The sequence below is a fragment of the Nothobranchius furzeri genome, chromosome 12, assembly GCF_043380555.1.
Source record: "Nothobranchius furzeri strain GRZ-AD chromosome 12, NfurGRZ-RIMD1, whole genome shotgun sequence".
Classification (NCBI taxonomy): domain Eukaryota; kingdom Metazoa; phylum Chordata; class Actinopteri; order Cyprinodontiformes; family Nothobranchiidae; genus Nothobranchius; species Nothobranchius furzeri.
In genome coordinates, this window is record NC_091752.1 from 21,456,339 (window position 1) to 21,484,326 (window position 27,988).

The 27,988-nt window shown below is 39.4% G+C and overlaps 3 protein-coding genes across 6 annotated transcripts; 1 reads left to right on the plus strand and 2 right to left on the minus strand.

The window, feature by feature from the left end:
* Positions 1 to 371: 371 nt before the first annotated feature.
* Positions 372 to 6,997, minus strand: st3gal7 (ST3 beta-galactoside alpha-2,3-sialyltransferase 7). Of its 3 annotated transcripts, none has more exons than XM_070541948.1 (8): positions 6,876 to 6,997; positions 6,479 to 6,638; positions 5,156 to 5,282; positions 4,741 to 5,078; positions 3,513 to 3,699; positions 3,239 to 3,379; positions 2,940 to 3,089; positions 372 to 690 (listed from the first exon to the last, which is right to left on the minus strand). In XM_070541948.1, the coding sequence occupies exons 2-8, from the start codon at positions 6,625 to 6,627 to the stop codon at positions 604 to 606; spliced, it is 1,179 nt and encodes a 392-aa protein (XP_070398049.1). In that variant the 5' UTR covers positions 6,628 to 6,638; positions 6,876 to 6,997; the 3' UTR covers positions 372 to 603. The 3 variants fall into 3 exon arrangements, with proteins under 3 accessions (XP_070398049.1, XP_070398048.1, XP_070398047.1); XM_070541947.1 differs by having other exon boundaries at positions 6,479 to 6,776; positions 6,876 to 6,985; XM_070541946.1 differs by lacking the exon at positions 6,876 to 6,997 and having other exon boundaries at positions 6,479 to 6,827.
* A 4,073-nt stretch (positions 6,998 to 11,070) lies between these two features.
* LOC139061967 (uncharacterized) lies at positions 11,071 to 14,878 on the minus strand. The gene is made up of 5 exons (XM_070541949.1): positions 13,881 to 14,878; positions 13,065 to 13,646; positions 12,696 to 12,839; positions 12,151 to 12,400; positions 11,071 to 11,966 (listed from the first exon to the last, which is right to left on the minus strand). The coding sequence occupies exons 1-5, from the start codon at positions 14,190 to 14,192 to the stop codon at positions 11,302 to 11,304; spliced, it is 1,953 nt and encodes a 650-aa protein (XP_070398050.1). The 5' UTR covers positions 14,193 to 14,878; the 3' UTR covers positions 11,071 to 11,301.
* A 3,477-nt stretch (positions 14,879 to 18,355) lies between these two features.
* On the plus strand, positions 18,356 to 27,714 carry LOC107377563 (gypsy retrotransposon integrase-like protein 1). 2 transcript variants are annotated; one of them, XM_070541950.1, is made up of 16 exons: positions 18,356 to 18,535; positions 19,384 to 19,571; positions 19,898 to 20,040; positions 20,168 to 20,330; positions 20,426 to 20,870; positions 20,963 to 21,254; positions 21,329 to 21,376; positions 21,515 to 21,627; positions 21,735 to 21,854; positions 21,927 to 21,974; positions 22,125 to 22,205; positions 22,287 to 22,367; positions 22,933 to 22,993; positions 23,077 to 23,127; positions 23,209 to 26,634; positions 27,618 to 27,714. In XM_070541950.1, the coding sequence occupies exons 5-13, from the start codon at positions 20,733 to 20,735 to the stop codon at positions 22,933 to 22,935; spliced, it is 924 nt and encodes a 307-aa protein (XP_070398051.1). In that variant the 5' UTR covers positions 18,356 to 18,535; positions 19,384 to 19,571; positions 19,898 to 20,040; positions 20,168 to 20,330; positions 20,426 to 20,732; the 3' UTR covers positions 22,936 to 22,993; positions 23,077 to 23,127; positions 23,209 to 26,634; positions 27,618 to 27,714. The 2 variants fall into 2 exon arrangements, with proteins under 2 accessions (XP_070398051.1, XP_070398052.1); XM_070541951.1 differs by having other exon boundaries at positions 21,518 to 21,627.
* Positions 27,715 to 27,988: the final 274 nt, after the last annotated feature.

Sequence of the window (27,988 nt, forward strand, 5' to 3'; positions counted from 1 at the left end):
AGTTTTAAAAACACATTTATTATTACCGTATTATTGTTGTTAATAATAAAACGTTATAGTCAAATACCTCTTCACATACAGTCAGGTTGGTTTCAATGGGCATTTTTCTCTTAATAACTGAAATAATTTCAACACTGCTGATTGTACTTACGCAAATTATCTTTAATATTAACGAGTTGAAATCCGAGATTTAATTTGATGTGAATTTTTTAATTTCACCAAGTTATCTGGACTTGTAGAAACCTCAGAAACATAAAAACAAATACTGTAGCTATTATTTGGCCAAATAATAACGTAAATCAGTTTACATTCAGCATCTTATTAAGTAAAATCAAACGTTGCATTTTATAAAAATCAAGCTGACAATGAAGTATATTTTTGCATTCATTTTTATCATTGCACTCCTAGTAGGTAATTGAACAGAAAATAAAAATACAAAAGTTAATCTTTCTAGTCTTTTAACATTCACAGTTATGAGTTAATAGTGAAGACTGAGCACCTTAAAGGTTAGCCCACCCTGCAGAGGACATTGAAAAGGACTTAATACAATCTTTCAGCCAAGAAGGAGGAGTGCACGAAGAGTTCAGTCTGTCATTTTTCATTTCAAAGAGCCCCTGTGAGATCCGTCACTGTTCCTGAAGACACCAGGTCCCTCAAAAAGAGTTTTTCAGCACTAACGTCATGCACCACCTGAGTTTTTAGTCAATAACAAGGGATAAAGAGAAAAACACAAACAAGAAAACATTAGTGTTTGGTCATCTAAACCAGAGGTCTGTAACGTGGCTCCAGAGCCACACATGACCTTCCAAAATGGCTCTTAATAACTTTGGTTAGAAATATTCAAACAAAAGCTCACTAGGATGTTTTTAAACCTGCTAGTGAGTTTTTTATTAAGTTAAAATGTCTATACATAACATATCCATGCAGTTCTTTGCACAAAATTCCTCTCATACAGCGATTTCAGCTGTTTAATTATTGACAGTTTCAGTACTTTCCAGAGTGAGCCATTTCAGGACTCTGTCACCCTGCTCAGGCTACTATGAGCTGAGAAACTCTGATAGATTTAGGAAAGCACTTCATGAACTCTGGGAGGGCCTCAGACTAGAGTCGTTCGAAAATGACTCATTTTATAGTAGGTGTTTACCAAAGAAGGTAAAAAAGATATTTGACCTTATTGTCAGAAACAATTCAGAATCATGACCTTAATCTCAGAATTCTAACTTTTTCTCCGAATTCTCAAATCTTCAGAAAACTGAGAGAAAAAGGAAGCATTTTAGGTAACACTTTACAAGAAGGGTCACTTTATTAAAGGTTGAATGTGAAACACGACACTATAGCGACATCTAGTGTTTAGAGGTGGTAGAGCAAAAACAGAACATGTTTTCCAGGGTGTTGGTTTACTACCGACATGTGATGTGGTCAGCCAGCACCATGTCCAGTGCATGGGTAAGGACTAATTTCTACTAATTAGTTTATGTTACAACAGTTTTTACCGTTAGATCATCTTCTGGGCCCAGAATCAGCCTTGCCTTGCCAAGCAAACTTTTTACCGCAACAGTGCCCTCTATGGGCTGGTAGATGTAAACATAAACTCAGTGTCGGCAAAATAAAATTTTGATTATTGATTTTTTAAAATATAGCTTTTATGGGAGAAGCTGTCCATTCATTCTGCACACCTCTAAACGCCTCGTTGAGTTATTATTTTTTAAATATAACTTTGTATTAAAATGTTCCATATTCCACCTTCAACATTAGTTGGTGCAACAAATGGTTCTTTTTTTAGCCTCTGTCAGTGCACCCCAGTGCAGCTGTGGCTACAGCGTAGCTCAACCCCACCAGCGTGTGAAAGTGTGTGTGAATGGGTGAATGACTAATTGTGTTGTGCAGCGCCTTGGGGGGTTGTAGAACCCTTATAGGGAGCCTATGTCTCCTCCCTTTCCGGTCGGCTCATGAGTCCCCAGAAGAACGAAAAAATGAATGCAAGTCAACAGGACAAAAAGAGCTATTTTCTAATCTGCTTTGCCTCATGCCCTGGATCACACATATGTTGCACTGCAATTTAAATGAAAAGTAATGATGGGTGTTTCGACCACGCCAGTCACGCACCTTGAAATTTATCAGCTTGTAAAAGTTTGTAATTAGCATGACTACACACCAGAAATCTGCACGCTGCATAAATGGCATCACCACATAATCTCTCCTCCCCTAACGTGGCTGCTACTTCCCAAATGGCCAGATTTATGGTGGTTCTTACCTCCTGTGGGAAGGATTTGAAGTTCGTTGAACTTACAGCCATTTTCCCTCAGTTTCTCCGTGTCTGGTTCGATGATGTCACTTTCGTGAAGCGCATTTGTAGTCCTGGACTTATTTTCACACAAAACCTAAAATATTGTTCCCCCTGTTCGAAAATAAGCTCTTTCTTGGTATCAAAATGTGTCTTTAAAATTCACGGACACTGTATGTGAAATCCATGGCACAAAACAAGTGGAATTAGAAAATAGTGTTTTTAGCCCCGTTGACTTGCATTCATTTTTCTGTTCTTCCGGGGACCCATGATCTGGAAGTGGATGGGTGTGACTTAGGCTCCCTATTGGTGCCATACAAATACAGGTAGTTTGTCATTTATAAGCGTTCCCGTTATTGTTAACCATTGGGTCAGTCAGGGTGTCTGCCTAGAAATGCATTACGTAGTATAAGTAAGCAGTTGTTTATGCGTTATTTATTAGTTTATTCATGCTTAATAATGAACAAAGTAAAGTTAATAGAGGGACCCTTACTGTTAAGTGTTACCGACTTTTTTTCAGTGGCCTTAATTTTCCTCCATAGATGTTGAATCAAAAATTATAAAGTGTCACTTGGGATCGTTGTGATTCTAAACGAATTTTATTCTGGTGGACTGAGCGGATTCTTAAGGTTGCAGCTCCCTGGTCCAAACTTACCTGAACCTTCATGGAGTCCATGCGTATGGCCTCGTAGTAGTGAAGCCTTGCCTCTGGATGCTGCATGTCATAGCCGAACCCCGCCAGGCTCACCTGGTCGCACAGCTGCAGCGCCGTCACCACCGCTGTGGCCCCCAATGTTGGCACCACCTTTACCAAGAGACAAAATCACCACTGGCTTGTTATTTTCAACCACGTCAATGCTTAAACATTTCCGCAGCATTTTACTGTAAATGCAGTATGTTTGCTGGAGTAACTGTCAATAGAGTGAAACACTGAATTTGCACGAGACATCTTACTTTTCCCGGTTTTCGAGCATAGTTCCGTAAAGCTTGCCATGTCTTGTGAATAATCTCTGGGTGAAGGATCTTAAAACTTTCTGGCCCCAGAGGAATATCATCCACCACCTCCCTCCAGAACCACATTTTGGACCAGAAGCTCTGGTAAACACACACATGCACAAACACAAAGACTGTGAAGCACTTGAAGAAGAAAGTAGCGTGATGATGTGAGAGCAGCATTTATTGCAGAAACATTTGCTTGTGTGTGACGGTTTTTGTGATGAGGGCTCACCAGAGGCTGTTTGGTGATGACAGAAGTCAGCCAGTCCAAGTCCAGGCTTTTAAAGACCACCAAAGCAACCATAGTGGTCTTTTTATACTCATTAGTGGAATGAGGGGCTCCCTCTGGATACATCAGACGGACGGTGGTGCGAGAACCAGCATCTCTTTCAAATCCAGTCACCGGAGCATTATTCAGCCTGGTAACAGCAGCGTTTGCTTATTTTCACAGAGTAGCAGCATCATTAAGTGCAGAATCAAACATTCTTTACATCCTTTTTGAACCGAAAGTAGTTTCAAATCTGAGTATATGCACCAAACTAGCTCATTTAAAGTCCAAGTTCATTTGTTTCTTCAACACATTTGCAGAGGTAGCTATAAATGAATGCCTTGTGAGTCGATTTATATGAGAAAAAAGCTTTGGTGCTCCTGTTTCAGGAAGTAGAAGTGAACCAGAGCAGAGGGGAGCAGAAGACTGCACGTTTAGGAGTCTTATTTCCTGATGTTTGGATGTCTCGCCTCTGACTGGCTAACAGCAAAGCCACTACTGATGTTAGCTTTGCAACGCTGATGTTTTATCTCCACAAAAAACACAAGCCTGAACGAGTTCAGCCATCTTGCGGAGTTGCTAATGCTAACAGTTAGCTTCTACTAGGCAAGACGTGCTCTGCTCTCTCCTGGTTGCAAAACCAACGACAACCTTCCCCGTCCCGAGCCAAGATGGGTGAGTCCTAATGAACATTGTTCAATGTTCAATTGTTGGGCTTTTCTAATCCGAGCGTCTATTTATTTACAGCGACTAATGAAGGAAATGAGGGTAGAAGACCATTTTCATATTTTTCTTGCATGGTAAACTCAGAGTGACCCATCACTTTTCAAAAATAACAAGTAAAAATGTTTTTTCAGTGGACTTGGCCTTTAAATGTTGTTCTTTTCATATGCCACAATAAACTCACCGATCTCAGTTCACAATCAGTAGCTACAATACACTCTAACACTCAAACATTCAATTTACTCCAACCAAGTTATTTTAACTGGTTCTACTAAAAGTAATGAGTAACATACATTGTCATTTTAAAAGTCAATACAAATTACACTTTACACTTAAGTAACTAGGTTTAGTGGAACCAGTCGACATAACTTGGTTAAGTAAATTCAACATTTCATTTCTTAGAGTGTACCAGACATATAATGTGCATAAAATATACTTCCAAATGTTTATTTGGCTCACAATTGCATACCTGATAATGACATCATATTTATCTATGTGCGATCCAAGATGGCTCCCATGAAGAATGCCTCCGCTTCCAACCACCACACACTTCCTGCACTTGACTTCTCGCCTCAACGATGGTGGCAGGCCAGGCTGAGGCATGGAGGCGAGAGCTAGGGCCAGATGTTCTTCACTGCCCTGGAGCCCCAGCGGAGGGGTCAAATTCCACACCATGGATCTGTCCTGCTCCACAAAAACTGGGATGTCCAGGAGGCCTTCAGAGCAGGACAAAGGCTTGAGGTGGTTCAGACACCAATTAGGCTGACAGGGTTGTGACAGCAGAGAGGCTGATCGATTCAACAAGACCTGAACATAGGAAACAATTCTGTAAAGTCTTTTGCAAACATTTCTATTGTGTTTGAGAAGATGCTACTGGTGTCTACCAGATCTTTGGGATGCTGGGATTCATTGTTGACAGTGGACACCTTAACCAGAGGAAAATATGCAGGAATCAGAATAACCAAGTAGCATCCAATCAGCAGGAAAAAACTGGTGGAAAGATTTTTCTTCCTGTAACAGGAAATAAATAAAAGTCATGTCATTTTCATTGTAGCTAGGCGTGGGACTAGATTAGAAAAACTAATCTAATTAATCAGAGGTTTTGTAATTAATTAAGTTTGACTAATCACATTTTAATTGTTCAAGACAGTTTACCTAAGCGATTAAAAAAATCTAAAACAATGAGGCACAGATGATGTACCCACACTTTAATGAGTTTGTTTCTGTAACCACAAGGACTGTTTGATTACTCTGGTCTCATTACAAAGCTAACCCTTTGGGGATTTGCTGGGTAAATATTAGCAAATGTGTTCTTGATGACGTGTAAAATGGACATGGAACATTGTAAAGGTTGTGTACTGAATTGAATACTAGGGGGCAGCAGAGCACTGCTAACAAGCATAGAGGTGTAGTGTAGAGTTCTGGGGAGTTTCTGCTAAGGATGAATGCTGCATGTATGCTTGTCCCTCTTGCTGCATCAAAGTTCATATGGATGAAGTTACTGCCTGCCCGTTTTCGACCAACTAGAAAACAGAAAACACTAAAAAGGCCGATTTTTTTTCTTTCTTTCTTTTCTTCATGAACAGTGATTAGTCATGATTCTTTTCACTGTATTTTTAGTTATTTTTAGAACACATAAAAATTTTTTAAATGGTCTTGTAGACCAGACGTAGTGTGATGATATTTATTGATACATAGGACATAAATTCTGCTGCTAAACATTTTTGTCCATCAGTCGGGGGGCGCTTAGGCTCAGGCAGTAATTTTTTAACACATTACTTTTTTCTAATTAATTAATGGTATTTAATGTCGCACGTTCATTTTTTAATTAATGTGTTAATTTTGTGGAGTCATTTAGAGGAACAGAAAAGAATGAAACAGAGTAAATTAATTCTTATAAATAATTTTGCAATCTATTAGGATTATGCAAATAACACATTTTTACTTATTATGGGTGAGAATAAAAATGATTTGTGACCTTTACTTTGATCTATTGTCATTTTGCTTTGTCATCATTACAGATCCAGTAGATGTAAATTATAAATACTTTCCTGACTCTCCTCACCATATAGATGAAACCGGCAAAAAAAAAAAAAAAAAAAAAAAAAACAGGTTTGAAGGCAAAATTCCATCTAATTCTACTGCTGACAGTGTGGTTAGATTACCTAAAGCCATCCTTTTCCATAACTTTTACCCTTTATCAGTACCTGCTCAGAAAGAACTCGCTAGACTCTGTCTGTGTGACAGTTCTTTGTCTGTGGCTGACAGGAATTGGTGGTGTAGTTTCTGCAGCCACAGGAAGCAGCGGAGAACCATCGTCTGGATCTTCTACACTCAAGCGATTCAGTGTCACCATTGTTACTCCACCTGGAACACACACCTGCTTCTGAAGAAGCTGCAATCTCATGTTTATTTTATGTATTCCGCCAACATGAACTGAGATCCTCTATCCACAGAAGACAGAAGTTTATCTTCGTGCAGAGATGAGGGAAAGTGTTGTGTTACCTATTTCACAGTCAAATGTGAGCAAACACTGCTAAAATAAATGATCAACATTATTTTTAGCAATATAAAAGATTTAAAAATCCGCATCATGTAACTCACAGACGGTCTGGTTGAAAAGTGTCCTGGAAGTTGTTTATAGAGCTCCGTGGTTGAAGGAAAAGCAGCAAAACTCCATGGTGTAAATGGCTGCTTCTGTGTTCCCCCTGGACTCTGCCTCTTCCTTTAATAACTCTGGTTAACCATTAACATGTCATTCAGTCACTGACCAGCTGGAATGCTGGTGAGAAAGTGTCATCAGCTGTCCACCCAATGAGATCCTGCAATTAAATATCCATGTAGTCTACATGAAGCATGCTCTGTAGTCACAGCGCATCAAACACGGAGCCCAAGCGTTTAAAGAGGTCCTTTACTCATACTTATAATACATCTGCAGCGGTCTCTAGTAGGAATGAAATCCTTGTAAGTTGTGCTCTGGGAAAAAAAGCTCCAGTGCACCTGTTTCAGCACGGATAATTCAGCCAGAGAAGAAAGTAGCTTCAGACGACAAGATTTGGAGTCTTATTCCCTAATATTTCCGCATCTTGCCTCTGATTGGCTAACAGCAATACTACTCTACCATTGATTCGTTTTATTCTGTAGTGTTGATGTTATGCTCCACAAATGACACAAGCCGGAGGGAGTTCTGCAGTATGGTGGAGTTGCCAGTTAGCTTCTACTAGCCGAGACATCCTCTGCTTTTTCCTGAACACTAAACCAACAACAGCTTTCACTGCCACAAGTCAAAATGGGTGAGTCCATGAATGTTAAGTGACAGTGTGACATAGATCTAAAGCAGGGGTATTCAGTTCCGGCCCTGGAGGGATGGTATCCAGCTTGATTTAGTTTTAACTCTGTTTCAACTCACCTGATTTCAATCAGCAAGTGATTAACAGACTTCTGCAGAGCCTGATGAGCTGCTGCACACGTGATTCAAGAACTGAATCAATTGAAATTAAGTTTATTTATATTTATAGCGCCAAATCACGACAAGAGTCTTCTCAAGGCACTTCACACAGTAAACATTCCAATACAAGTCAGTTCATTAAGCCAATCAGAAAAAAAATTCCTATATAAGGAGCCCAGCAAATTGCATTGAGTCACTGACTAGTCAGTCACTTTGCAGCAATTCTCATACTAAGCAAGCATTTAGGGACAGTAGAGAGGAAAACTCCCTTTTAACAGAAAGAAACCTCCAGAGGATGCTGGCTCAGTATAAGCAGCCATCCACCACGACTCACTGGGGATCGAGAAGACACACACACACACACACACACACACACACACACACACACACACACACACACACACACACACACACACACACACACACACACACACACACACACGCACACGCACACGCACACGCACACACACACACACACACACGCACGCACGCACACACATTTCTAAGGCTACATTGTGATTAGTGAATCTATAATTAATTCAACAGGTAAACTAGTATTAGCACATTCAATGTCAAAGACAGTCAAATGTTATTATCAGGAGAGGGAGAATGTTTAAGTGGTTAGCAGCAGTGTTCAAGCCGATGGCCCCCTCCACGAGGCCACCACAGCTCAGCAGAACACCATTGTAGCTTCTTCTGGCGAGAAAAACAGTTGGAGAAAAAATAAGGTTAACAGCTGAAATAGCAGGAAATAATGCAACTAAAGAGCAAATTGTAGAATAAAGGAGTAGAGTGTGAAAAGTGGTCAATATGTCCTCCAGCAGTCTAAGCCTATAGCTGCATAAATACCGAGAGTGCAGAATTATTAGGCAAGTTGCATTTTTGAGGAATAATTTTATTATTGAACAACAACCATGTTCTCAATGAACCCAAAAAACTCATCAATATCAACGCTGAATGTTTTTGGAAGTAGTTTTTAGTTTTAGCTATTTTAGGGGGATATCTGTGTGTGCAGGTGACTATTACTGTGCATAATTATTAGGCAACTTAACAAAAAACAAATATATGCCCATTTCAATTATTTATTTTTTACCAGTGAAACCAATATAACATCTCCACATTCCCAAATATACATTTCTGACATTCCAAAACAATACAAAAACAAATCAGCGACCAATATAGCCACCTTTCTTTGCAAGGACACTCAAAAGCCTGCCATCCATGGATTCTGTCAGTGTTTTGGTCTGTTCACCATCAACATTGGTGCAGCAGCAACCACAGCCTCCCAGACACTGTTCAGAGAGGTGTACTGTTTTCCCTCCTTGTAAATCTCACATTTGATGATGGACCACAGGTTCTCAATAGGGTTCAGATCAGGTGAACAAGGAGGCCATGTCATTAGTTTTTCTTCTTTTATACCCTTTCTTGCCAGCCACGCTGTGGAGTACTTGGACGCGTGTGATGGAGCATTGTCCTGCATGAAAATCATGTTTTTCTTGAAGGATGCAGACTTCTTCCTGTACCACTGCTTGAAGAAGGTGTCTTCCAGAAACTGGCAGTAGGACTGGGAGTTGAGCTCGACTCCATCCTCAACCCGAAAAGGCCCCACAAGCTCATCTTTGATGATACCAGCCCAAACCAGTACTCCACCTCCACCTTGCTGGCGTCTGAGTCGGACTGGAGCTCTCTGCCCTTTACCAATCCAGCCACGGGCCCATCCATCTGGCCCATCAAGACTCACTCTCATTTCATCAGTCCATAAAACCTTAGAAAAATCAGTCTTGAGATATTTCTTGGCCCAGTCTTGACATTTCAGCTTGTGTGTCTTGTTCAGTGGTGGTCGTCTTTCAGCCTTTCTTACCTTGGCCATGTCTCTGAGTATTGTACACCTTGTGCTTTTGGGCACTCCAGTGATGTTGCAGCTCTGAAATATGGCCAAACCTGTGGCAAGTGGCATCTTGGCAGCTGCACGCTTGACTTTTCTCAGTTCATGGGCAGTTATTTTGCACCTTGGTTTGTCCACACGCTTCTTGCGACCCTGTTGACTATTTTGAATGAAACGCTTGATTGTTCGATGATCACGCTTCAGAATTTTTTCAATTTTAAGACTGCTGAGATATCACACTATTTTTGACTTTTCTGAGCCTGTCAAGTCCTTCTTTTGACCCATTTAGCCAAAGGAAAGGAATTTCCCTTCTTCTTCTTTTGGTGTTTTATATGCGGTTGGCAAAAAACGAATGGTGCATTACCGCCACCAACTAGCGTGGAGTGTGGTCTGGAACAGCGCTCATAAAACAAAATCAAACAGGGGAAAGAAAGAAAAATGATAAAAAAATAAAAATAAAAATAAAAAAATACATATATATACACAAACATACACACACATACATACACATATATGTACGAATACATATATACATCAAATTCTCCCAAACATCCTTATCTCTTTCAAAAACTGAAATAAAATCTGAAAACAGTCACTTTTTGAATTCTGTCTCAATAAATCAACAAGATCTAGTTTCACTGTCATCTGTCTAAGATTTTGAATCATTGTCCTTCTTTCCGCCTGATACTTCCGACATTGTAATATAACATGAACTATAGTTTCTGCTTCTCCACAATAATCACATTTCCCTGTATTATGTTTCCCTATCATGAATAATGTATTGTTTAACCCAGTATGTCCAAACCTTAGTCCAGCAGTGGTCACCTCCTCTCCTACTCCTTCCAGTGTTTCTCATTTCTCCTACTCTTCTTTGAATTTTATACAACCATCTCCCCCTCCTTTCCTCCTCCCATTGTTTTTGCCATATTTCTTCATTTCTCGCCTTATTATGCTCTTCATCTCTTTCTGACAAAATCGAACATCTAACTGAACTGAAGTATTTATTGTAGCTTCCTTAGCCATCATATCAACTTCTTCATTTCCACTGATTCCACAATGAGCTGGAATCCATAAAAAATGTACTTTAAGTCCCATCATGCTTATTCTATAAAGTGTTAGCTGAATCTCCATGAGTATGTCTGGTCTGCTTTCTGAATGGCTGCACTTTAGACTGGTCAATGATGAGCTGGAGTCTGAACAAATAACTGAGAATAATGGTCTGTTTTCTTCCACCCATTGAACAGCTAACAGGATTGCGAGCATCTCTCCTGAGTATACTGATAATCCATCACTTACCCTTTTTTTACTTTAACATGAAACTCAGGAACAATAACAGGGTATCTGCAGGTTTAAGGGAGCCAAATTTAAGACTTTTTAAGACCTTTTTTAAGGCCACTTTGACCAAATTTAAGACCTTACATTCAAGACTAAAAAACATAATGTGACGAGTACGACCTTACAAATAGTTCTGGCCAAACCTTTATTGGAACTGAACGTGATGAAAAATAACACAAACATCGAGATAAGAGAATCTGTGCATATATTTTCCAAAAACAAAATGCAGTACTAACAACTCTGAGTTAAATACTGTGAATATCCGTATTTAAATAAACTGAGTTTACATGAATGTGTAAAATGAATACAAGTACCATGTATTGAATACTAAATATAAGTAAATGGTCCTTCTCTTTTCTCAGTTATGGAATAGATCTGAGTTCTTCAGTCTTGGTCTTCAGTTCAGTTTCCACCTGTTCTAGTTCATACATTTTTTCTCTGTATCTCTTCCTCAGCGTGTTTGACTTTGTGATGAGCTGGGCCATCAAGCTTCCACTCTTCCCTTCAGCATCTTCTGCAAGTTTATCAGCATCTCTATGTAGGCTGTTGGACACTTGCAGCAGAATTTGCTTCTTTTTCCTAAGCTCCTCAATGGCTTCTTCTGCAGATTTTCGCTTCTGTGCCTCGCGATCAGTGATTTTCTTCCTCTTTTGCTCATCTAGATGCACTCTGTATCTGGACCTTGCTGATGCAGCCGACGCAAGTAGCTCCTTTGACATAGGGACATTGAAGACCCCCCCAGAGACAGTGACATAATCACAGACCAGTCGCTGAGCAATCATTGTGTCTTCCTGCATATTGTAGGTCTCCACCTCTTTGTTTACAGAGAATCCTCTCTCCACTGTTGCTTGTCCATGGGACAGAAGTAGTAGTTTCTTGCTAAACTCCAATAGCTCCTGATAGCATTGGCTCAGGACGCCATTGAGAAATACATCCAGTCTACACTCTGTGGGTCTGTAGGAGAGAAAGGTCTCACTTCTCGCTCCAACTGATAAGACCTCAGTAAACTGCTGGACAATTACATCACCTGCAAAAAAACAGTGATAAAAAAATGACTTAATGTATTTTGATTGTATACATTAAAGCTGCAAGCAAGAGTTTTTGTGAGACTGATTGCATCTTATGTCTGATATATTTAACATGTATCTGCAAAATTAATTTTCTTCATATATTTTTACATAAACAAACTGAACTGCTGTATTCTCTCCTACCAGCAGAGACACCTCCTGATAACTGCTGGTTTTGCAGAAACCTCTGCACCAGGTTAGTCATGTTTTTCTGGCACCAGTCTGGGTCAGAATACATCCTCCTGGGATCCAAACAGGCAACCTGCCTAACAGGGGGGTACTTTAATGGACTCTTGTCTTGCACTTTCTGAATGATGGTGGACAGCATCTTGATGCAGTCTTTCCTGAACTCCAGGACAGTAAGCTCCCCTATCTTTTTTTGTTGCTGAAGTTCCTGACAGAATGGAATGTAATAAGACCAAGTTACCCATTATAACAGCCAACAATATTCATCACTATTGAATTAACCCTCCCACTATCCTAATGGGTGTGACCCCGCAAGGAAAGTTGACCATTGAGCAGGGTTGATGGTTTATCCCTTGGGTCCATGTGGCAGGGGTGAGGAGTGAGCACCACCTCACCCCTGCCACGTGGACCTCAAGGGATAAACCATCAATCCTGCTCAATGGTCAACTTTCCTCACGGGGTCACCCATAAAGACAGTGGCAGGGTTAAAGGTGGAACATTACCTTAAGAACTGACTCTGCACCCAAACCTAGGGTGACATCTTGCAGTGGGACCCAGTTATTCTTGTCACCAACATCCAGTTTGACCAGCTGCAGTGGACTGATATCCTTCAGGATTTCTCTCTTGACAAAACGCCTTAGCACACTCTGAGAAAAACAAAACAAAATGGGTAAATTTTTTTTTTGACAAATCTAAACACAACACAAATATACATATATTTTTTTTAAATCATATGTGACTATTATTCATTTTCAAATGTAAAACAGTAAAAAGAGGACAGTGTATGCATAAATATGTTGACAAGCATACAGAATTATACAAATCAACATAAATTTGCAACATCAAACTGTCTGGTGTTAGGATGTTATTACCTTCATCAACTCTGCCAAGTCTGTGGCCAAGAATGGCATCACTGGTTCATCAGTTTGATATCTTGTCAAGAAAGGAGCGAAAGTCCTGGTAACAGCAATGTAGAAATGTAGCTTTGCAAGGATAAGGGGGTCTTTCTGAGCAGTTTCAAGTGTGTCAAAAGATGCAGTTCCTGGATTTGGTAGCTTCCTCGTTCTGACTGCATCCAGGTACATGGTCAAAGATGCCCACATCTCCAAGGCTCTCTCTGCTACTGGTAAGTTTTCAAGCCATCTGTGGCTACAGAATGCAAGTGGAAACTTTGCAGAAGCTGTCAAAGTTATGAAGTCCTCTCTCCTAGCTGGCACATTATGGAAGAGAACATGCATGGCTTTCAAAACTTTCTCTAGCTGCCACACAGAGAAACCACCTTTGCAGGCATTATGTAGAGTGTGAAGGCCACAGCTCCCAACCACAATCAGCTGTCTCCCCTCATACTGCTCACGCAGTTCTTCTTGAAGCAACTCCAAAAACTTCCAGTTTACATTGGGCCCATCCATGGAGACTGAAAGCAGCTTTTTCAAATCCAGCTGCTGAGAGCATTCCTGAGGAAAAAACTGAGCATTAGGCTGGGCAATGTATCAAAACAAGAAAAACTTTGAACTGCTCCAATGAAAAAGTCATATTATTGAATTATTTTTTTCAAATAAAAAAAATTCTAGTTGAAAAATAAAATGTATTCCCATTTATGGATTACAGCAACACAATTGCAATAATTACCCATAATTTTCTGACAACATTGGCTACATGTGTTTTACTAGTGTTGGCTTGTTACTTACTTTAAAGTGGTGTAGTAAATCCTTAGCTGTTCCATGGCCCATGAACTGTGATCCTAGGTACCTGGACTGGACTTGATCCTCTTTCCAGTAACGAACATGCAGATCCATTTGCTTTGTTTTGGTTATCTGGTTGAGGGTTTCATCAAACATCAAAGTAAAACTGCCTCTGTTGACATCGGCCATAAGGAGTTTGATGATGTGGGGAGCCAAACCAAATTTGACTACATATGCTGTTTTGTCTTTACCACACGTAAAGTTTTTAGCAATTTCTGAGTCGGGAAACAGCTCTAAATATATCTCCGACTCCCTCATTAGCGCCGTAAGATTGGTGTCTTGTTACGCTGTGCAGGCACCACAGCACCTCTGCCTGAAGAGTTGCAGTGGATCCAAAAATCCCCCTGAGGTCCGATGCTGATGCGGTCGCTGCTGAGTTCGGAGATTCTGAAGCCGGGGAAACCGGTGACACGGTGCAGAACTGAGAAATTGCATTCGTCTGTTCGCGGGTTTTGGCTGCGGCTTTGTGCTTCTCGCTGTGCATATGCGACTCCACAGCTTTAACTCCCATGGAACCGAGTTTAAAGAGCTTTTTGCACAGAGTACAGCGGGCCTCGCAGTTATTGCCCGGAACCGGCGCTAACCACGTCGCGAACGTGGGATTAGCCATCCAGTTAACATTAAACTTGCACTTCCCCATGGCGCAAACTCCCGCTAGCTTAACCAGCTAAAGTGCTCATCTAAAAATAGCCCCCCCCCCCCCCCCCCAACTGAATGTGTACGTTTCCGCTTACGCCAATATCACACACAAAAAAAGCTGAACACTAACTATAAATTCACGAACATTTTATAGAATAAAATAATCTTGTTTATTGGGTCTTTGGTAATTTAAGACCTTTGGAAACTGTATTTAAGGATTATTTGTCATTTTTAAGGACTTTTAAGGCCTTAAATTTGGAAAAGCAAATTTAAGACTTTTTAAGACTTTTTAAGGACCCGCGGATACCCTGAATAAAAGCTATTCCAAAACGATCTGCAGTATTCTTTGATGCATCTGTATATAGTTTCACATAGTTATAATAGTGACCGATATAATTCTGTGCTGTATGTGAGTTTAGTATGAAAGACTTATCCATATTCTTTCTCTCTAATAATGATAAATCAACAGATGCCTCAGGAAGAATCCATGGCGGAATAGCAGGTAATGGAACTCTTTGACTGATTGTAAACCGATCTAATTTAAGTTCTGCTGGTTTTTTGATCATCATCCATCCAAAACTATTTGTTTCCTTCTTTACTTTCTCCCAGCAAGGTTTTAGTAAGTCCTGTGTTGGATGATCTTCTTTCTGACCCTGAAGATTTGTCCAATAATTTAAAGCTATTTGTTCTCGTCTGATTTCTATTGGCATCTCACCCATCTCTACCTGTAAAGCTGCTATTGGGGTTGTTTTAAATGCTCCAGTACAGAGTCTCAGTGCCTGATTCTGGATACATATTAATTTTGAAAGAGTAGTTTTTGCTGCTGAAACATATGCCACACACCCATAATCTAATACTGATCTGATCAATCCATTATATATGGCCTTCATAGATTTCCTGTCTGCACCCCATTCACTCCCAACTAAACATTATATTTAGAACCTTTTTACTCTTATCCATCATACTCTGAATATGTACACCCCAAGTTAACCTTTCATCAAACCATACACCCAAGAATTGAAATGTATGTACCCTTTCTAACTCTTGACTAATTCAAGTTTAAGATCCTCTCTTACTTTTTTCCTTGTAAAGAACATTGTCTTAGTTTTATCTCTCTAAAAAAAAAAGTTGAACGAACTTAAAAAAGTAAGGCAATCAGCTGCACAGCTTTTTTGAGTTGACTCAACAAACTTTTTTTTTGTTGTGTGAACAAGAACTAAAATGTAAACTGAACTATCAATCTTAAGTTAAACAAATTTAAAATAGCTCTTCAGCTTTCCTTTCGTTTTTAAGTTGAAGCAACCCATGTTTTTTAGTTAAATGTACTGAAGAAAAAGTTGAGACAACATGTTTACATTTGTTGCCTTAACTTACTTGTATGAGTACATTTGACATAAAGTTTTAAATTGGTCAAACTTAAGGCTTCAACTCATATATACTCATTCAAGTAAGTTGAGACAACATATGTAAACATGTTGTCTCAAATTTTTCTTCAGTACTTTTAACTAAAAACATGGGTTGCTTCAACTTAAAAACAGAAGTAGAGCTGAAGAGCAATTTTAAATTTGTTCAACTTCAGAATGACAGTTCAATTAACAATTTAGTTCTTGTTCACACAACAAAAAACCCTTTGTTGAGTCTACTCAAAAAAGCTGTGCAGCTGGTTGCCTTACTTTTCTAAGTTTACTCGACTGCCTTACCTTTTAAGTTTATTCAACTGCCCATTCTTTAAATAGAAACTTGGAAGTAACATACCACATCAAAAGCATCTTGTGTATAGGGAAACATTTATTTGTAACATTGCAACATCAAAATAAAAGTTATTCTTTTTATCAATCTTCCAATGGTAGTTAATTTCCTCTGTGGACAATGTAATAAAATAAAAAAAATGGAAAATAAAATTCCATAAGAGATTACAGAAAAAATAAAACATGAAATGCACATGAAAGGCACTTCATGGAAGATATATATATCCTTACCATAAACGAAAATGTGCCACAACAATGACACTGAAAAATATTCATCTCATCCTGGATATTGTACTCTGAAGTACAAAGAAAAATAATTGATAACAGTGTTATAAACTTCTGTAGAGCTCAGTATAGTGGCTACTTTGTAATATTGTTTTGGATAACTTTGACATGTAAAAAAGTATTAGAAAAAGCTGTACAATTCTGTACAACAGTAATCCCTGAAGAAGCCATTTTAACATTCAGAAAATCTTCACTTACAGTAAAAGCATTTAAAATACTGCTTTTGAAACATTTAACATTTGTTAAACAACTTACACACAAAAAAACATAATAATAAAAAAAAGACTGCTTGGCACCTGCCAGTCTTTAGAATCTGTATGGCTGGTGGAGATTAAGAAACTCGTAGAGGAGAGAACACTTATTATGTACAAATAACCACCCCTGAACAAGCCATTTCAACATTCATTAAATTTTTATATGAAAACATTCTAAACAATGCTTTAGCAACGTTTAACATTGAAGAACAACTTGCCGTCTCTTACCTTCTCAGCACTCACCAGAGTAGGAGAAAACACCATCTTTATTTCAGCAAACTATTCTTTAGGGCCTGGACTCTGGCTGAGCAGTCGGTTCCCAGACTGAGGAAAACCTTTTGAATGCCCTCAAAAGTGTACCTCAAGTTCTTTGGATAGTCCAGGTTAAGAGCATATATGAGGCCGAAGAGAAGTGCAAATGCAGTTGGGAAACTGCTGATGTCATCAAGGACAATCTGCTCCTCAATAATCAGGGCGATGCTTCTTGTTGTTGGAAATGAGTTAACTGTTCCAACATCATCTTCGACAACCGTGAGAATACCAAGTGCCATGCCTTGGACAGCCACATCCACTGGGTCAGTATCCTACAGAAAAACAAAGAAATATGAAAAAAAAAGACATTAATTTATTTTAATTTTAAAATAAAGGAACATCAACCATTATTTTTGGATAAAAATACCTAAAAAATAAAAAACTAAACATTCCACAAAATAAATCAGGCAGATTTCTGTCATGAAATTCTGAATGTAGTATATAAAAGAGGCAGATTTGGAAAGATTCATAACTTTTTTGTTTGGCTTTGGGTTGGCAGCGAAGGACAAAGTCACCCTCTATTGCTGTCTAGGCAAGTTCTCGTTGTGAAGGATGGGTACCGAAACTAGGCACCGTTTCAAATGAAGTGAATCGGTGCTCGGTCGATACTGTGGAATTCGGTCGGTGCCTTAAAAAGTACCGAATTCTGTACCCATCCCTATGTCACACATAGCGACGCTCAGTTTCTCATACCGACAGCTCTTTCCTCTGTTCTAAATGACTTGAATGTCTTTAAAACCACAATTAGAAGCGCTGAAAGCATTTATTCTAAAAAATAAAAAAAGATTTAAAAGATGTTTACGCCGTTGTCAGATGCCTTTAATTTTTTTTTTTTTTTTTTTACTACAGCTAAAAAATTACAGCGTCGTGCAGGGGCGGCGTTAGGCCCGGCTACTTGGGCTGAAGCCCCGGATCTTTCATGATAAGCCCCGGATCTAAATCGCGGAAGTAACATGCAGTACCAAAGTCCAACAGAGAGGGCGCAGCTGGCAGTAGTTTGTATACAGCCTGCCTGAGCCTCCACCACTGAAGAAGAAGCCCTTCAGCAGCCGGTGTCGGTACAGTATCTGCTCGGGTGCAAGATCGGCTCGGGGTCCTTCGACTGCTGATGACGTCGAAGTAGTTGATTGGCTGAAGATCCACGTTTGGAAGTTACGTAATCACGTTATGGAAGTTACGTAATCACGTTACGTCGTTATCAAGTTACGTTGGTCCAGACAAATTTTCTAGATGGACAACTTTTACAGAGAAATCCATTATTACCTTTTAAAAGGGACTTATCACAGCCTTACCATCGCCTCTCAACATCCTGAGAGCAGAAAGGCCACCATTCGAAAGGCATCGAAACGTTACACAATTAATAGTAAGTATGATTGTGACCTGTTGATTTTTAGCGACTCTTTGAAAATACACTTTTAGCATAGAGCTGCATGTATATTAGGGCTGAACGATTAATTGCATGTGCACTTAAATTGCGATGTGACAAAAGGAGATTTTCTAATCGCAAAGGCTGTAATTTGATTGGCAGCGAGTGGTTAGCGCAATGCTAATATACATGGAAAAACCCATAGGAATGCTAATGCTAATATAGCCGATTTCATTCTTACAAATTATGAACTAGAAACGTGCCAACTGATTACATTTGGAGTCTAATAGAAAGTAAAACTACCATAAATCAAATAAGTACAGACAGGTATTTTAGTAAATCCAGAAAACTTTTAACTCCAGAGTTTTGGCTAGCAGCTATGAGCGTACCTGAACTACGCATGGACAAGAGGTCAAAAACTCTAAACACAAAATACTTCAATAAACGGGACACACTTCTTTCCTGCAAATACTATTTCACAGGTGTTGCTAATACCTATGATCCTTCAAGGGATGTGCTCCTGCCTGCAAAGCATTGCACCTTCAAATACAACAATGTGTTTGTAGACAAATAAACGTGTAGATATGATATGTAGATAAATATGTAGATACATAAACTTGTTTATATTCAGTACAAGTTACATAGAATTTTTTTTGCTTCTGTTAGTTGAAAAATATGAGAAAAGCCTCTTGAGAAAATAATTGTGAATTAAATCGCAATTGCAATATTCAAGAAAAAAAATCGCAATCGGATTACTTTCCAAAATAGTTCAGCCCTAATGTATATATAGCGCAACCAGTTGTGCTTAAGCGCTAAACAAATGTTTTATTTCCCTGGTGCATTAGATGGACACCTGTATTACAAGTCTCAGAGCAAATTCCGCTTGGTGGTGTTTCAGTCGCAAATTTGCGATGTATTGAGGAGTTGCCATGACGACCTTGGTAGTGGGGGACATCCTGGCAGACGCCGTACACTTGAAAAGGTGTCATCATCCTACCACTGGAAGACCTTATTCAAGGATGTCAATAAATGGGTGACAGTTTTCTTCTATCCAGTTGTTCTTTCAAACAAAATTTGGGCTACTCTGATGGGGAAAAAAACAACTAAAAAAAAAACCTACAGTGCTGGTCCACCAGTTAAACCAGCACCAAAAGACAACATATACTGGTAACCACTTATGCTGGTCTATGCTGTGTTTTTTTTTCCCTGCTGAGTATGCTCAGTGGAAGTGGCCATTACATCTGATTAGTTCTATGTAAATTGTGATATATTTAATTTGGTGTCATCACTACATTGCTCCAAATAAGCTGATGTGTGTCAGAAAATGAACCAAAATTAATATAGTATCTTTTTTAATAGGTTGATGAGTGTCCCCGCTGTCAGCAGCATGAAACATTAAAGACTGTTGCACCTGTCCTTCATCCAATCCAAGTTCAGGGAGCATGGAGTGTTCTTGGAATAGATCTGATTGGTCCCCTTCCTACCACTGCAAAGGGCAAAAGGTTCATAAGATTTTGTGTTAAATATGTAACTGTCTTTGAAGTTTGTAAATGCAAATAGTTTAGATAAAACAGAGAACATGAAATTCATGCAATATAAGTTTTGAACAATCTGCATTATATGTTCCAGGTTTATTCTTACAGCCACAGATCTCTTCACAAAGTGGGTTGTGGCAAAATCCCTCTACACTAAAACAGCAACTGAGGTGTCAAAAAAAATTGTCAATATTCTTCTTGATTTTGGACTGGTAGAGAGGATCATTACTGATCAAGGACGGGAATTTGTAAACGAGGTACAATAATGTACTTTAAAGCCATGAATTAGCAACTTAGATTATTTGTAATGGATAATACTGTATTTTTAAGGTGTACACTAATGTGTCTGCAGGTCAATCGTGGTGTTTTTGAGGCTTTGAATGTCAAACATTGCATTACATCAGCCTACCATCCCCAAGCCAATGGACAGGATGAGCGCACCAACCAAAATATAAAGACAGCACTGGCCAAATACTGTGGGGAGGATCAAAATGATTGGGACATCCATTTAAGAGGAATTGTGGCGGGGATCAACACATCTAAACAGGCAATATTATTTAAGAAGTTGTGATGGAACGTTATTCACCAAGATAGACTGTAAAATGTTATTGATTGTATTTTTTTAACAGAGATCAACCAAGTACACACCTTACTGTGCTATGTTTGGAAGACAACCTCGCACACCTGGTGTGATAAACATCACCCAAGAAGGGGGGGATGACAGATCAGTTGTTGTAGAGGTAACAGAGGATCATCTGGAGGCCAAGACTGCAGCAGTTGCTGATCTGCATGCAAAGGTGATTATGAAATGGAAATTATTTGTCTAAAAAACTACAATGTAATGTTATGTTTTGAATAATCATTTTATGAGCATTTTATATTTTCTCAGATTTACCAGAACATAAAAAATGCACAGGACAGACAGAAGAAGGAATATGAGTCCAGAAAAAGACGTCATGTGAAATCCTTCCACTTCAAAGTTGGTGATGAGGTCATGAAAGCAAACAAACGAAAGGAAGGTCGAAAAGGAGGGCGGCTGGAAGCCAACTGGTCTGGGCCATACGTAATAGCCTCACTTTCAGAGAAGGGTGTGGCAACGCTGTTGAACAAATCAGGGAGTCAGTTGAAACAAAGCATTAATGTTTCACAGCTGAAGCCTTTCATCAGCCCTGAACTAAGAGGTATTATCATTGTTCTTATAAAGACACAATGTAGTCTGTGTAGATCTGTGATATTTGCGTCATCTTCTCTTCAGAGTCCAAAGAGCCAGACATGTCAACCACTCGAGGTGATATCTTCCAAGGTATATTTATGAATGCAGTTTAGTCAGTCAGCATGGGTATAGTAGTAAGGAACAGAACCTATTTGTACTCAGAAGAAATGTCTTTTTGAATTTTAACTGCTAAAGATTATAATTTGCAAGTGTTTTAACCACTAACAGCAGAACAGGAGCCAGGTTCTAGTCAGCTGGTAACGCAGCAAGCTACACATGATCATGACTACGTGACTGGTCAGGGATGTAAACAGACCATCAACCCAGTTCAAGCCATGCTGGTGGGTATTAATGTCTGCTGTGAATGAAATTTTTGAATGTATATTGTTTAAATCTCACAATGTGTTTTCTATTTTTAAAAGTACATTTTGCAATTTATTATTTTAAGCTCAACTATGTACTTGATAAAAACCGATCTGGAACAGAGATTGTTGTCAAGGATGGGGATGTCTGTCTGACACGGGAAGACTTCTGGAGCTTGGGCCTTCCTCAATGTATGGAAGCCAATGTAGGTATATTAAGACTTTTATTTGGTTGGAGAGGAATCCAAAAGGTACTGACTTTTGTTACTCTGTTGCAGATTGGAAATGCATGCTTCAGACTTGTCAAAGAAGCTGCCCAAAGACATGTACGTTTTTGCTGTGTATTTAAACCAACATAATGCCCTTGGTGAAGTAGGCCCTAATCAGTTTTTATTTTTTGAGTGGCGTATTCTGATTAATGACACATACATGTAGCATGACACATGTAATCAAACTTTCCATTTTTATCAATGTAGGGAATAGATGTCCACATTCTAGACATGTATGCTGTTCCAACATTGAAAACAAAGATCGACGACCCAATGACGGTTCTACCTGTAAGTTTTTCCTTGTTATCTGCTCTGTTCTTTGATGGAGCTTGACAGAATATTATGCAAATTTACTTGTTTAAATGCCAGGGTGACATCTTTTCAAAAGATGTTATAATCATCCCTGCCTGGAGTCGACAACCCGGAAAACCTGACCACTACTTGCTTTGCGTGAGTCTGTTTCAAATCTTATCAACAGTCGAACTACATTTTTACTCTTAGTTATTTTCAACATTTATTTATTTTTAGAGTGTATCTAATTTTCTTTTGGAAAATGGTTCACAGGTACTGAAGCCAGCAAAGAGAGAGCTTTTTTTGCTGGACTCACTCAAACCAGATGGCTTTAGCGACAGTGGTTTCCATACCATCTTTAGGTTTTTTCAACATAAAAATCAGCCCTGTTTTGTGGCTTGTTCAGTTTGGGAATTCTACAGAATTCATAGTATTCCAAAAATGCAGGTACACAACTCATTGGCTTTATCTGGCAAATGACAAAATTTAATTTCTAAAAATTATTCTTAAAGATCACATCTGCTTGAGGATACTATGAATTTCAACATTTTCCTTGAATAATAATGAACACAAAGCCTCGTTCAAAGGCTGTTTTAAAGTTAAGCCTCGTTCAAAGGCTATTATAATTTTAGTTTTGTCTTGGTTAAGCCCTGTTCAGTGGCTTCTTTTTAAACACAAATAAAAGTATGAGGTTGCTAATTTGTTTTTCTGGTGATTTTGACAGTGACCTAGCTCATCGCATTGCTCCAGGCAAGTGGGCAACAAAGTTTGGAAGAGACATTGAGGTACCCCAGTGTATCAATATTGTATTTTTGTGCACATGTCTTTAAACCTGATTTTATCCTAACGTTTTATACCCAACACACAGGGTTTTCCTCACCAAACAACTGGGAACTCTTGCGGCATCTTCATGTTGATGGTAAATAGTTTTATTCTGTTCAAAAAATCTTTGGTGTTATTTTAAACTTCCATTTCTGAAAAAATTTAATTTTTTTTACAGTATGCACTCAACATGACGACAGGCGTTCCATTTTCATTCACAGAGGTCAGAATTTCTTCTGAATAAGAGGAAAGTATAAAAGAGGGCCATAAATGAGATTTCATACATAAAGTCTTTGTAAGGCCAAGCATAAGCTAGACCAGACCTGGGCATTTTACGGCCCGCGGGCCACATCCGGCCCTTTGGTTGACTTTGACCGGCCCGCGTAAGGTTAATTGGAAATTACAAAATAAATGTATTTTCTCATTTTACCTCATGCATGGGCTAAGGCTGCATTGCTTTTATTTTGAAGTTGTTTTTTACGTGCACAATGACGCAATACGTATAGCAACAAGTGCCCGCGGTTGACATGGTGATTGTAGCCTGAGAAATGTCCGCTCATGAAAAAAAAAAAAAAAAAAAAAAAAAAAAAAAAAGAAAGATGCCAAATGCAGGATTTTCAACAAAAATTGGACTGCTAAGTATTTTTTTTTACTGAAGTCGGAGGTAAAGCCGTGTGTTTGGTTTGCGGGGAGGAGATTGCCGTGTTTAAGGACTACAATTTGAGTCGGCATTACGACAAGAAACACTCGGGAAAAATACAAGAACTTGTCTGATGCTGAGAGCTGAGAGGGCACGGACATCCGAAGCTTTGCTTGCAAAGTTGCAAAAGCAGCAAGGCTGTTTTACTAAGCTTCACACATCCAGGGATGCAGCAGCCAGGACCAGCTTTGTGATATCCCACAAAATAGCTAAAAACAGCAAGCCGTTTTCGGAGGGAGAGTTTGTCAAAGAGTGCATGGTGGACTCTGCCGCACTAATATGCCCTGAAAAAAAAGGCGCATTTGAGCAAATCCCGCTGTCCAGGCGAACCGTGACCAGGAGGATCGAGGACATTGCGGGGAACCTGGAGCTTCAGCTGCAACGTGAAGTGGCAAGTTTTGACTTTTTCTCATTAGACGGGAGCTGTGATGTCCGGGACACAGCCCAGCTGCTCGTATTTGTCCGGGGATAACGGACTTCAAGCTCACAGAGGAGCGGGCAGCAATGCGGTCGATGAAAGGGACAACGACAGGGAGTGATGTTTCTACAGAGGTAAATGCGTGCACGGACACTCTGGGATTGAAATGGGAGAGACTGTCAGGTGTCACAACAGACGGTTGTCCAAATCTTAAGCCGGGCGTACACTGTGCGACTTTTTCACTTTTTTGAGCCGATTTTCCAGTCGTGCGAGAAGCCACGACTTCGGGGCGAGTTTTGCGCCGAGCGGTCGTGTAGTGTACAGGGGGTTACGAGAGGCGATTAACACCACGTGACCAGCCGCCGATCAGCAGTCGTGAGGTCGCACTCTGGTGTGTTTAATATTTCGCTCGTCCCTCGTGAGGGTATCGCACTGTTGAAGCGGCGCTGCGAGCAGCTGCGACCCAAAAAGTATCAGAACCGCTCACGGCGCATGCGCGCGCAATCCTGCATCAACGCCGGTCGCTCGCTATTTCCCTAATAACACACGCTGTTCGTTTTTGTTTCTACACGTTTTTTTTACTCACAAAGATTGTCACGAAAGCGTGTTTGTCGTGTTCATGTCAAATTAAACTGATCACAAAACACAGATTTACTTTCTTTATTTCGTTTTCCTCATCCAACCCCTATAAATCCCTGTGTGTCCTCCTGCAGCTCTCCCGAAGGACAACAGGCAAGACAAGACAAAAAACTCTGACGTGTTGAGTAAAAACTGCTATTTTTAGCACATTTTTAGGGCCGACGTGTTGCTACCAGATGTACAGTGTGAGCAGTCAGGTCGCATCCGAGAACTGGGTCGTACAGTGTGAGCACATGACTCGTGAGATCTGCTCTGCGAGGAAGTCGTACAGTTTGAGCTGAAGCTGAGTGCTGCGAGTGAAAAAGTTGCACAGTGTACGCCCGGCTTTACATGGAAAAATGTCGGACTTTTGAAACGCATGCAAGATAAAGTGACAGAAATCGATGCAGATCAAAAATAGGTGTTTTTGCATTGAATTATACACCAACATGTGTTGTGCAAGTCAGTGATAAAAATCAACCATGTTACTGATGTTGTTACTAAAATAATAAACTTCATCAGGGCGCGGGCAATGAATCACAGACAGTTTGTGGCTCTTTTGGAGGACTCCACACAGCCGTCAGATGGCTCAGCCTGGGGAAAGTGCTGAAGAGGGTTTGGGACTTGAAAGCAGAGATTCAGGATCTCTGCTGGATTTCTACTCTTCTCTTAAGGAGGACTTTCCAAACCTGAGGAGACATGCTCAGAAGATGTTGGTTCTCTTCAGCTCTACCTACATTTGTGAACAAACATTTTCAATGATGAAGTTTACAAAATCCAGGTATAGATCCTCTCTCACTGATGATCATTTGTCAGCTGTGCTTCGCTTCTCCACCTCAGACATTCAACCTGACTTTGATGCACTCGTTAAAGCCCAGCAGAGACTAGATTTCTCTCACTGAATAAGAAAAAAATCACTTAAAAACACAAAATAAGGTGTTTGGACCACAAATGTAGGAAACTAGCAGTGAACTGGGACACTTTTTTTAAACCTCTTTCTCAAGATCACAGTTCAGTGATTTTATTTTACAGACAATACTGTGTGTCTGTAGAATGCTAAGAACCTCTTTCCAACAATATTTGAAACTCAGAATGTGTTTTGGAGTGAATGTGACTGAAACTGTTAACTAATATAAGTCACAAATGTTTAACAAAAACCAAATGTGCACACTTTGTTTACCATTGCCTTGGGAAATTTGAATAAATCACATTTTTGTAAGACAACCTCACTTTTTCCTTTTTGCTCATTTATAACATATAGTCTACTCTTACCAGCTTGAAGAAACAATGGTATTTACTGCTTTTTATAAAGAAATACCATTAATATTATGCATAATTGACTTCAGCCTTTTGGCCTGGCCCTCCACAATATTTTCTATTTCTCATGTGGCCCCATGGAAAAAATAATTGCCCACCCCTGAGCTAGACTTTACCCTTTTATTGACTATTTCAAAATGATTTATTTTAGAGGGACATGGCACACATCCGAAAATGGTGGTGCATTAGTCTGATGGAACGATTCCAGATTGATGGGTAAAACAACTATTAATATTATTCCCAAAACAAATTCCACATTACTTCACTTCTTTTAATCTGTCATTAATATATCACTCGACAGTCATGGACAAAGATTTGCATACTGGACTAATGAGGCTAAAGCATTGCTCCAAGGGTCACTGCAACCAATATACAGGATCCCAAAGGCCAGAAATGGGGACAATGAGGTGAACTTTGCGAAAGCATTTAATTGCATGTCTGTTTGTGACTGAACCATTCACAAACTCCTAATGATTTCAAACAAAGATATATATATTGTTTTACACTTTTAGGTTCAGTTTGAAAAGGCCAACAGATGCTTCATACTGGAGGTAATCTCAGTTTAATTATTTTCTTAAACTTCAACCATTGAACACAGCTGAACACACAACATATGCACATTTCATCCATCTCAGGAACATTTCAAAGCTGAGTCCCATTCTGTCCCGCTCTGAACTCTGAGATTGTTATCCACCCCTTCATCTCCTCACGCTCAGTGTTGGGAGTAACGCGGTACAGAAGTAATTAATTACTGTAATGCATTGCTTTTTGCTGTAATGTGGTAATGTAAGGCATTACAGGGAAAGAAAAGCAATAATATATAAGCATTTAATGTTTCTACATGTGATAGAATCAGATCGCCGAATCAAGGCATTTGGGGACCAAGGCAAATATAGGCTTGGAGCCCCCACCACCTCACATCCTGCTCAGTTAATCTAAGATGGCAGCATGCTGAGAGTACAGTTTGTTGTTGCATTTATTTAATGAAGAACCGTTATCATATCTGACTGTTTTTAACAGCAATCCTAGCTCAGACACCACATCACTTTCCACTGGAAGTGTTGTGAGCTCACTGAGTGTCACATGACCTAATTCATGTTGAAATTGTTTTGGTGAAAGCAACTTAAAGTAATGCAAAAGTAGTGTAATGCCTTACGTTTTAAAATCAGTTATATTGTAATGTAATGTATTACATTAAAATGAGGGTAACAAGTAATAATGCATTACAGTTTTGAAGTAACTTGCCCACACTGCTCATGCGTAGACTATTGCAACTCGCTTTTCACTTGTCTGAGCAAAACCTCCCTGAACCGTCTTTTATTTTTTTTATTGTGCTCATGAAGTGCTATCTTATTCTCATGTTGAAAGGTGTTATACAAACAAAACCTTTCTACCAGGGGAAATACAACATCAGAGAAATGTATAATGCTGTTTTTTTTTTTTTTTTTTGTTTTATGTTCACGTTAAAAACTAATTATGCACAGTTGGTATGACATCCTTAATATGTTTTATTTGCCTAACCAATATTTTACAGTTGCCGGATTGTGTGCTCTCAGAAGTCTTGAAGGAAGTGATCCTCCTGGAAGGAGATAAGGCATATTTGACACTGGCTCTTGTATGCACCACATTCAGAAACACTGTGTCCACTATCTCCTTCAGGAGACAGGCACATTTTCTGTGGCTTGACAGTAAGTAGTTCAATTAAGGGTACAATGGTATACAATACAGTATATTCAAGAATTTTTCACAATTTTTTTTTCCTCAGGTGTTGCTACATGGAGCATGTTTTCTGCATCACACAGAAAGGCATTCTATGCCATGTACAACATTGAGACCTGCTTTGAATGTGGAAAGCTATATAAAAACAGCACACCTGGTACAACACTAACACTAGATGCTCTTCAT